Below are 12,052 nucleotides of genomic sequence, written 5' to 3'. Positions count from 1 at the left end.
TTTTACGCACTCAACCACAGCTAGCAGTTTCTGGTTAGGCATTAATTCATTTTTGGCTTTCCGAAAACTTTGCTATGGTATGTGATCACTTTTTCTTGTCCATTGATGATCTGTGACAGTATTTCGCCTATTTCGTATGCGCCAGAGTCTGTATTCACAACGAAATTTTCCCCAGGCTCTTTCAGACACTGGAATGATTTCTCTTGTCCTTTGTGTCACACGAAAGCGCAATTCTTCTTAAAGCGATTTTGGAGACTCCGGGAAACATTTGCGAATTCAGGAACAATCCCTCTTCGTGCACATTTCTTGGCTTTAGCCAATCTTTAACTGCCTTTATATTTGCTCAGTCAGTCATCCTTCTATTTCTGTAAAATGTGAGGGTGGGGGCTCTCAAAGGGAGTCCAAACGAAATATGGAAATGATCAGAGTACTTTCTGGAATCACGCCAGTAGTTGCCTGACTGAACCTGCGATAGCTCATCCTTCTGGAAGACCTACATTGTAAGGAGGAAGAAACCATAGCTTATTACTCCATCACAAACCGATAGAACTGGGAGCCCTTGTATTCATGGCATATAAATCGATTAGAGGGAAAAGTTGGATTAACAATATTAATGGCACACAAATCGATATGTGGGGGGTTAATCCCCGGGTTAAGGATATGGGGATACCCCTTGGAAAGAAATACCTCCCCTGGACCAACATGAACTGGGAGTAAGCCCATAAAGATCCTTAGTAGCCAGGATAGCAACCTACCATATTAGACATTTTTTATTCTCAAAGAACTACATAGAAACATTTTGAGAATCGGCTCTTGGAAAATCAAATCATGGATAAATAAAGAGAAGGAAATTATATTAGAGTTCAAAGAAAAGAAGATTGACACACCATATGTGTGCTTTCAGAAACTAAGAAAACGGCAAAGGCAACACTATAGTGGATGACTACATACACTTATACATACATATATGTATGTAATATACGTTGGACTTGGTAAAGATATTAGACCAACAGTTGGCGTAGGATTGCTGCTGCATAAAATGCTAAAGCCCAATAATAATAATCTATTGCGCAGATTACTTAAATCAACATTTGCTTCCCGTCAGACTTGAACGACTTCAATTCTATGTAATATTCCAAATGAATTTGGACTCGATAAAAATTAATAAACATATTATGATAATGGAGGACTTGACAATATTGGAAGTGATCACTCATTGCTGTTATATATAAATTAAGAGTGAGCTACAGCAATCATTTCAAGCCGGCTATAATTGATAAGAAAGAAAAATTCAATGTGAACTACTTGAACAAGACAGTATAAAGGCTTTACTATCTAATAGATTATCAAACAATATGGAGAAAAGGATGCTTGAATGAAGAAGACAGGTATTAAGAGGTAATAAACGTAAAAGGTAATAAACGTAAAAAAAATAGAAAAGTAAAAGAATTGACATAAGGTAATAAGAAGGCTTGCTTGTAGCATCGGTTGATGAATATTGAAGATAGTAAGCTACAAAGAGCAATGTGGAAGATGTTAAGAATAGAAATTTAAAAATAAGTGAAATATATACATACTATAAAATTCATATTGACAAACGGGAAAGGTATTTCAAGGAGTTATATAATACCATCCTCAACATCACAGCAACTAGTCCTCGATTTAAAAAATATATATAAATATAAAACTGATAATGAAATTGTGACATCTATTGAAATATAATATGCGATAAAAACTTTAAAAAATAGAAGGGTACCTGGCCAAAACTGCATTAGAAATGATACAAATGTTGAAATATGGTGGAGATCATATGCATAAAGAGCCAGAAGAGCATTTTAGTATCCTCTTGATACACGAAAGAATTCGATTAGAATGGAAAGCAAGTATAACGATCGTTATGTCTAAGAAGAGTAAAAAATTGCACCTCTTAAAACTATCGCGGGATAACACTCACACCCTTTACTCAAAAACTTTTTACAAAAGTTTTATCATTGACAAGAAGAACAACAGAGCTTCCGAAAAATGGAGTAAGAACAGTTTGCATATTTATACTGCAGAAAATTATGGAAAAGTCCATTGACCAGGCCAAGGCGAATCTATTAAAGGTGGCAACAGTAGATTTGTTTGACGAAAAGCCACAGACTGAGCGCAGGACTGGATATCAACTTGAACAGAAAATTAACAATAACTACGTCGTTAACATATACAAGTAATTCAGTGAATATATTAACAGAACAAAACGTGATATGTTATTACTACCATGGCTATAGTCCTACCTATGATTTCCTGCGGGGCAGTACACATTAACACATTAATAACAAAAAAACGAAATAAAAGAAATAAATGACAAGGAAAAGTAAACTATGCTTACGTCAAAGGACATATGCAGATCCTTTAAAAAGCTCAAGTTGGCTCATTTACCAAGAATGAGTAGAAGAACTCCCACGGATATGACCCGCCGAGTCAGAAACCACAGTGCATATCGGATATTTGCTCACCCACTACCAAATCTGGGAAGAAAAACGATCTTAAAAAGCAAATTTCCTGTAGCAATCTTGGGGAACAAACCAGAGCCCTAGTGAACGTGTTCAATGAAAACGAAGGAGAGCGCACTTGTGGAACAACATCAAGACGCACACCACAAATAGGAGCTCGGCCAAATACCCAAAAACGGTGTACGCCCCAGTTATATTAAGGTTGGCAAAAAAGTCTTGCGGTATTTTTATTGAATTTTCAATTGTTCATAAAATTGGTTATAATAATGCGATTTAAGTCAAATATGCGCCGTTTTGTTCGATGACGAGTTCCCAACGCGATGCCAACTTCATAATGCCCCTCTTATAGAAGCTCGCTTCCGTATTGTCAAAAAACTCGGAGAGCCAAATTTCACAGGACTTTCTTGAGGACAACTTCCGACTACCAAGCTCGTTCGCCATGAACAGAAATAGGTGGTAATCACTTGGTGCGACATCCGGACTATACGGTGGATGCAAAAGAACCTCCCATCCGAGCTCCCGGAGCTTCTGGCGCACCACCAAAGATGTGTGTGGCCTGGCGTTGTCCTGATGGAAGACAATTCGGCCTCTGTTGATCAAAGATGGCCTCTTCTGCATGAGTGCTGCATTCAAGCGGTCCAGTTGTTGGCAGTACAGGTCCGAATTGAGCGTTTGGCCATAGGGGAGCAACTCATAGTGGATGATTCCCCGCCAATCCCACCAAACACACAGCCGTCAATCCAGGCTTGGCCACCGTCTGGGCAGCTTCACCGCTTTTCGACCACGACCGTTTGCGCTTCACGTTGTCGTAAGTCACCCACTTTTCATCGCCAGTCACCATCCGCTTCAAAAACGGGTCGATTTGGTTGCGATTCAGAAGCGATTCGCATGCATCCATACGGGCAAAAATGTTTTTTTGCGTCAAGTCGTGTGGTACCCATACATCGAGCTTCTTTTTGAATCCAAGCTTCTTCAAATGGTTTATAACGGTTTGATGACTCATGCCCAGCTCTTGGCCGATGCTACGGCTGCTACTATGTCGGTCTCTTTCGATCAATTCAGCGATTTTATCGTAATTTTCGACGACAGGCCTTCCGGACCGTGGCGCATCTTCGATCACCTCTGCACCAGAACGAAAACGTTGAAACCATCGTTGTGCGGTGGAAATGGAAACTGTATCGGGTCCATAAACTGCACAAATTTTATTGGCAGCATGAGATGCATTTTTGCCTTTATCGTAGTAGAACTGTAAAATATGCCGTATTTTCTCTTTATTTTGCTCCATGTTTGCGACGCTATAACTTACGAGCGACTAAAAGCAAACAACAATTAATCAAACACGTGTTAGCACGTGAAAAGAGCTTTCCAAAAACCTCTAGCGTGAACCGATGCGACGAATACAACTAGAATTACACGCTTGCAAAGACAAGCTTGCGGAAATACCGCAAGGCTTTTTTGCCAACCTATATATAAGTGCAACTCAAACGGAACAGCCTGCAATGAGGCCACAGTTTCACCGTGAAATAAAAAAAGAGAAGAAAAAGCAGAGGAAAAGTAAAACCGGTTGGAAAGGTTCCAGGAGCAGTTTTTTCTCACTCAGATCAGCCGAAGCCAACAAATGAATGGACACTGGTAAAAAAAATCGAAAAAAGTTGTTAACAAAAGCGATTTGTGAAAATTGTTGGATAAGTGATCATGGAAAGGTTTTCTTGTTCCTTGGTCCGAATATTCCTCTTCCAGTACTCCCATCTTTTATATTGTTTGGGTATCACAAACGTAACTCTTCATTACAGCCCTTTTTAGCTTCTGAAATTGGGAACCGTTAATTTGATCGCTCATACATATGTACATTATTACATCACTTGTAATGTAGAACTTCTACCGAGACAAGTGAAAAGTATTCAACAGATTTAACCTAATACAATTAAGTATAAAGTTAATCTTTCACACATCAGTCATGATATTTATTTATTCGCACCGCTACAAATTGGTGATCCCGACGTCTCAAGATGATAAGTGATTCAAACGGTACCGCTAAAGAACAACTTCCTGAACCTCCAATGCGTATAACAACTACAGCGCCAAGGGACGTGACGGAGTTTGCAAAAGTTTCAGTGAACATTCCATCAGTTTGGCACGCAAAGCCAGAAATTCGGACGCCAATCCATTGCTGAAGGCATTACTAATGACAAGACAAAATATCACACAGTTTGGGCGGCCATGGAAAGTAACGACCATGCACAAATTAGTGATATTATTCTCAACTTCAAAGAACGTCCGATCACACAGTTTACTAATTCGGAACGAGTCCGTATCAAAAAGCTACTGCGAGAGCTAGAGTTAGGCGACTTGCGCCAATCACATCTTCAGCTCGAAATGCATAGTCTATCAGGCAACGAAATTAACGACGGTATGCTTAAATCTATCTGGATGAGTCGCCTTCCCTCTAATGTGCAGTTACGCAAACGTTTTCCAACTTCGAACGCCAGCATGCTGCTTTAAAAGCAAACCATGGCTACCGTTCCAAGGGCCGCAGCAGGGGACTTTCGACAGATCGATTGTCATCTGGACACAATGCAGAGAACCTGTGCTGGTATCACATGCAATTTTGGAATCGAGGCAAAGAAGTGCCGTAAACCGTGCTCCAAATATTTGAACAAAACATGCTATCTTCAATGGCGGTAAACCTTAATTCAAAAAAAGCGCCTTAACTCAAAAAAAGCGCCGTCTAATTGTATCCGATAAGAATACAATTTTGGTAGACACAGGAGCAGAAGTCAGCGGTATTCCACCAACTCCAATATCAAAATAATTAAATGGACGCAATCTAAAATACTTCGAACAATAATAAAGGCAGGCTGGTATATACCAAACGACGTGATCCACAGCGACGTCAATGTCGACACAATATATGACACAATTAGAAAATACAGCATCAAGCATATAGGTACAACGACTAACAAATCATCAAAGTGAACAAATGCGCGAACTATCACAATCGGAGAAATTGGGAAAACGATTAACTACAACCGAACTCACAATATAACAAAACAAAAAAACAAAAAAAGAAAAAACAAAAAATAATAATAATTATAACACTTACAAATTAATATAATGTAGCATAATCTGAAGCAAAATTGAATGTTTATCTAGCATTGATTGGAGAACAAAGAATTCCAATACTACTTTAAAAATAATTACTTATTGTTTAAAGTTAACCGATTGTAATTTAAAAAGGGAAATAAAAAAAAAATAAAATTCCCCCAACTCAATCGCAACGTAAATACCCCGATGGAATTTTTTTCTTATATGCTACAAACAAATCGACAATCAAGACATATGGAGATGTCCTTCTCTCTGTTAACCTAGGACCGCGCCGGCCTTTCCGTTGGAGCTTTATTGTCGCTGATGTGTCGCGACATATTTTAGGCGCTGATTTTCTATCTCACTTCAACTTATCGGGGAATTTGAAGCAACGCAAACTGATTAACGTTACTACAAGTCTAGCTAAAATCTGCGGACTTTCTACAAACAAAGAATTAATATTAAATTTGTCAGCTATTAACGGAAATCAACCTTTCCAGAAATCGTGAAACGACTTCAAAAAAATAAGCATGGAAAATCGCGCTAATAAAAACCACTTTCTTAAGGTAACATAACACATTGTTACAAAAGGACCGCCGTTTTTTCCAAAGCGCTTGTCACCTGAAAAGCTAAAAGCTGCTAAAACAGAAATACAATTTTTGTTGAGTACTGGCATCTGCCGTCCGTCTCGGAGTCTATGAGCAAGTCCACTCCACATGACAAAAAAAAAAAAGAATGGAGAACTGAGAATCTGTGGTGATTTCCGTATATCCTTTATCACATTTGCATGACTGCATTCTCGTATTCTATGCATAATTTTTTCAACACTTGATTTAATCCGGGCATACCAAATACCGTTCGAGCCTGCTGACATTCCGAAGACAGCAATTACCACGCCATTTGGCATGTATAAGTTTATATACCTACAGACAAACTTTCTAACGATTTGTGGACCATGTGCTACGCGAATTCGATTTTGATGGGACATACCTTCAAGGCATTTTAATCGCATCAAAGGATCTTAACCAACATCGCGACCACTTGCAACTAAAATAAAAAAATAAATAATTGGCACGTACACTTCTGTTAGGTGTTTGGCCGAGCTCCTCCTCCTATTTGTGGTGTGTGTCTTGATGCTGTTCCACAAATGGAGGGACCTACAGTTTCAAGCCGACTCCGAACGGCAGATATTTTTATGAGGAGCTTTTTCATGGCAGAAATACACTCGGAGGTTTGCCATTGCTTGCCGAGGGGCGACCGCTACTAGAAAAATGTTTTTTTTTTTTTTTTTTTTTTTTTTTTTTTTTTTTTTTTTTTTTTTTTTATATATTAATTTTGCTTTCACCGAGATTCGAACCAACGACCTCTCTGTGAATTCCGAATGGTAATCACGCACCAACCCATTCGGCTACGGCGGCCGCCACTTGCAACTAGTCTTTAATAAAATACTCCAGTATGGTCTAACCATCAACTCATCAGAATGCTTTCTAAGGCAGTCTGAAGCAAACTTCCTTGGATTAACAATAGCATTCACAATATCCTCACACTGGAGCTGCAAGAAGAACAAAACTAATAACGTTTTGGCCGTTCCTGGTTATTCCGTTTTAACGAGCAAAAACACAACGACATAATCGTGCCCCACTGGAATCAATCCTATCAATTTCTAAGGTTTCTGGTATTGGCTCACTATCTTAGACCGCTATTCGAGGTGGTTGGAAACATATCCACCCGAAGATATAACAACGAAAACAATCTCGTTTGCGTTTTACACGAACTGGGTGGCAAGATTTTGTGTATCTTATAAAGTGACAACTGATTAAGTCCGACAGTTTAAGTTCGCTTTCTTTCGCGAACTAACCCGACTTCGGTGGATTAAGCACTTACCGACAACCGCATATCATCCAATATCTAACGGACTTATCGGACATTGGCACATGTCTCTAAAAGCCGCGGAAAAATATTACATGACGGAGAAGTGTGTTGAGGTACTACCGTTCATACTACTGGGAATTCGTTCGTTGTGGAATATGGATTTTACGCCCGCCGGAGGAAAATACTACCGAATGTGATTTTGTGAGGAATCTTTGAGAGCACATACGAGCGCTGAGACCAACGAAAAATCAAATCACTCAGCTAGTTCATTTTTCATCAAAAAAAGTTATATTTTCTACATCAGCAGTTTTCGTGCATAACGATGCCGTTAGACAGCCTTTGCAACCTTCATATGAGGGACCGTTCCCAGCCATCGACCGCAATGAAAAGTTTTTTAAAATAAAAATCCGGGGAAAATACGTCAATGTCAGCATCTACCTATTCAGCGTTTACAGCTGAAGAACACTCAATGGAATATATTGTAGAACTAACGTGAAGAAACTAGTATACCACCCAAAATCAGGAGGACGTGTGGGGTATATTAAGCGTAACTCTTCATTGCAACCTTTCTGTAACTTCTGACATTGACAATCCTTAAATCTATCGCTCCTACATATATACATTAATACTTCACTTGTATTCTTGAACTTCTACCGAGACAAGTGCAAATTATTCAACAGGTTTACACTTTCAGCATGTCTTGCTTTTTTATTTTGAAGTTTTACAAAAGAAATGTAAAGCCGTCGACAATGACATATAAGTAATTTTTCCTACTCCGCTAATTTTTTAAGATCAATGATATCTAGCTATTTCATTAATTTTTTTCAATTTTGTAGTCTATTGAACAGTTAAAGTCGTCTAAAAATATTAAGTTTTAATTTAGCAAAAGCGATATTAAAATCTTTGAAAGTAGAATAATTGTTACTCAACCGGATATGTCTTGTTATCAGTTCATTAAAGACATAATGTCGATTAAGTGCTGATTCTTCGAATAGTCGAATATAATAAAGCGAAGCAGAATATATTCTTCTGCATTCTAGCGATTGTAGTAAAAGCAGCTTGTGTCTAAATAGTTTCTGTATTCCTTCATTCTGGCAGGTGCTACAATGGAAAATTTTTTTTGAAAAATAACAAAATGGCGGACTTTTGAAAAAAGGTATGTTTTTCAGACTGTATGTAGTATGATATCACTTTAACTTTTTCGTTTCAGATGTCCTGAAGAGCCAAAATCCTGTTGACAAGCCACCTATCTTTTTTTACTTACTTACGCTTAGTTTGGTGCCACACTACTACAAAAAAATATGTGAAAAAAATTGTTTTTATATACTATTTGATGTCAATAATAACATACTATAAAATCAAAACGATCGCATTTTATTTTCTTAAAAAAAAAAATCCTAAAAAATATCTATACCTCAAGCTTCTGAGTGCTGACTTCACAAAAAGAATTCCACACTTGCTCAATGTAATATTATATTAATTAGAAATAGTTTTTAAATCTATTACAACTTCGCCATGCATAAGTTGATTACTTACCTTCACATTCCAGAAATGGATTATATTGTTCGCAATATACCGGCGGTGCTACAACGCCTGCTGCTGCCGCCGCCTGAAAATGTGGCATAAATAATGCTGAGCTTTTCTGCATATTCAGAACCTGTTGGTAAAGCAGTGAAGCGGGATCATAAAGAGGTTCAAAGCGCAATGCTCCAGGTGGCGCCGTCAAGGAACCACCCGCTGCGCCATGACCAGTCTTGAGTAATAGATTCTTGAAGGCGTATTGCTCATCGGGCGAAGACGCTGAATAATCGCTTGACACAATGGGGTTTGAGTGTGTAACGAGTTTTGGTTCACAGTTGGGTAGTTGCATTGTGGTCGCAACAGAATTGGCACTGGTTGAGATGGTTGAGCTGATTATTTTCGTATGCGCAGTCAAGTGTTCTGTGCCTGTTGTCATCTTACTGTGCGCCAAAGGCAGTGTGGGAATCTTAACACTACGCGTTTTATCCTCTAGTATGTGGGCAATTGAAAATAATGATTTGTTGGCAGACTTTGTACTCGTAATTTCCATAATGCAAATAGCAAAGTGACTTTCGGATTGAATAAAAATACCTAATCGCTTGAAGTTGTTTTGTTTAATGAGAGTACAATTTGAAAAAATAAAATATTAATTTTGCAATTTGCATAAATATGCGCGCACTTAAAACCTTATCACAATTTCATGCTACAATCACTGCCGATCAGAGAGTTTCGCTTTCTTTTAATCGCCTGTGCTAACTGCAGAGAAGTTTAGCCGAATGCCTAAAAAACGAAATTAACCAACGCACACAACGAGTTGTTGACGACTAATAAATTGCGCTAAATCAGATTTCCATAAAATACAATAATGATAATGTGCAGTAATAGATATCTTTATTAATAATATTAGTTGTCATGATGGTCGAGTGTATCGCACCAATTATGGTAGTGTCCGAAGTGAGTTACTGATAAAGCGCGCGCTACGCTGACGCTCCTGACAACCGTAGGAGCTAACAGCATACAGTGTTTTAAAATTACAGCTAAAAGGGTAACATTAAATGATTTTATATGAAGGCAAAACCTATCAACGTATTGCTAACAGGTCTTAAGAGAGAACTGGTTTACTTCGAAATATTATTAATACGATATATAATATATCCAGTAAAATATCTCGGGTCTGTCGAATCGAAAAGTAAAGAAGTCTAACGTTAGGGGTTCTCGAATCTTTTTTAACCCATAAGCGATATTTTTCCAATTTCAATATTACCGGCGGTTACTTAACCAAATGAGGTCAGGTTGGTGCGCTGATTATGAATCAAATAGACATGTATGAATGTATGTAAAAATGGCATTTCTACAAATCATGTTCGTGATCTGATTTAACTCGATCCGTTTCAAATTTATTTTCGGATTATGGATTTCACATGCTCAATTGTGAATGACAGTGTTTTCTAGCTAAAATATTGCTATTTTCTAAGCAGTAATTTTGTACTTGAATATTGAAACAAATTTCATAAATGACAAAAAAAATTAAAAGTAAACATGAAAAATGATTGTGCCGCTTATAAAATATTTGCAGTCATAGTGGCTGAACCCTACCGAGGTCGAAGTTACAACAAGTCAGGGTGGGAACTGGGAAGGTGTAGAAGAGAGTACTACCAATGAAGCTATTCCTATGCGACAAGCTGCAGAAGAGATAAGAAAAAATATGCTGTTATACTTACATTGAAATGTAATTTTAATATACGTTTTTATATAAATGCATACTCGTAAGACATTTTCGTTGCTTCGGGTATACGTTTTCTTAATTGTTTATTAAATTATTGTAATAACACATTCATTGTGTAAACTAAAAAAAAAACATTAAATGTCAGAGAAAGCTCAGTTCACATTACAAAAAACTAAAAATTTAATTCATAATAGAAAATCTTCATCCAAATAAATGCATTTCTTTGGCTTACTTCCTTATTTCATTTCCCACTATTAACAATTGTTCTCTACTTCTTTTATATAAAGAGCTGAATTATCGTTTTTTAAATGATATAATATAATTTATTTTTTTATATACAGTTCAATATTAAGCACAATCTCTTTGATTTTTTTAAGAGTACTTAAAGTTTCATTCTAATATTTGTAAATCTGATATGATGTAAATCTAATCATGCAACACTTCCATCTTAATAGCCTGCTCGTTTTCATCGACGCGGTTGTTTACGCCGAATTCTTCTCTTGGAGGATTATTATAGTTTTAAAAGTGAAACGGTATTGTTCGTTGCATCATTTTACGCGGATTTCGATTTGAAATCATTCCAAAACTATATGATATAATATGACTACTTCGGTGCAAAAATTACGCGTTCGTTATAATGAACTCATCGTAAAGTAATAGGAGAGCTCTAAGCCTCGAAGTATGCATCGGATATCTTTTGTATATTGGACGGGCTAAAAAAACAATTGTATAATTATGCCTTCAGTTGAGATTAGATATTAAATAAATTATCAATAGCTTACAAATAAATTCTTTCCTAGCCCAAGATTTCAAACCTTATCACACTTCTGAATTACTTCGACTTCTTAACTAAATCATGAAAAAGGTTTCGCTTTAAGGCTTTTCACTAAAATGATTGTCATTGCATTTCTATAATATTTTTCGTCTATATAATTGAGGAAAAAACGGCGGAGGCAAAGTTATGCACCGTAATACAATTATTTTTTATCAAATTAACTACCTTTTGCTTTTGCTCGGTTATTTAACTTTAAATTTGCATATTTAGTTTCACTGTAAGCCAAGAAGAAATGTGGTTTAATTTGTATCCACTTACCCAAATATCACAAACACATGCGTAAATGTAGAATGTTTTTTTTTGTTTTGGAATTTTGTACAGGCGATAAATCGACACAAAAACGTTGCGTTCACATTCACTTATTCGGTGGGGTACTACAAATTTGTCAGAGTGCCGCCTACCCAAAAATTGAGAATTGAATAAATATAGTGAATACACACTTTATAGGTATCTATTACAATATATGTATGTATGAGTGTATGTACATATATAGTTATTTACGTTTATGAATATGTAGAC

At 37.0% G+C, this 12,052-nt stretch overlaps 1 protein-coding gene across 1 annotated transcript in view; it reads right to left on the bottom strand.

Moving 5' to 3' along the window:
- Positions 1–9,522, bottom strand: part of LOC129235386 (homeobox protein Hox-B7-A) — a 38,092-nt gene extending 28,570 nt beyond the window's left edge. Inside the window, exon 1 of the mRNA XM_054869203.1 lies at positions 8,988–9,522. Coding sequence (XP_054725178.1) covers positions 8,988–9,522 — 535 coding nt within the window. The remainder of the gene's footprint in view (positions 1–8,987) is intronic.
- Between the last annotated feature and the right edge of the window lie 2,530 nt (positions 9,523–12,052).

This window comes from Anastrepha obliqua, chromosome 1, assembly GCF_027943255.1.
Source record: "Anastrepha obliqua isolate idAnaObli1 chromosome 1, idAnaObli1_1.0, whole genome shotgun sequence".
Taxonomy (NCBI): Eukaryota; Metazoa; Arthropoda; class Insecta; order Diptera; family Tephritidae; genus Anastrepha; species Anastrepha obliqua.
The sequence above is the reverse complement of the archived record's forward strand: the minus strand, read 5'-3'. Positions and strand labels throughout refer to the sequence as shown.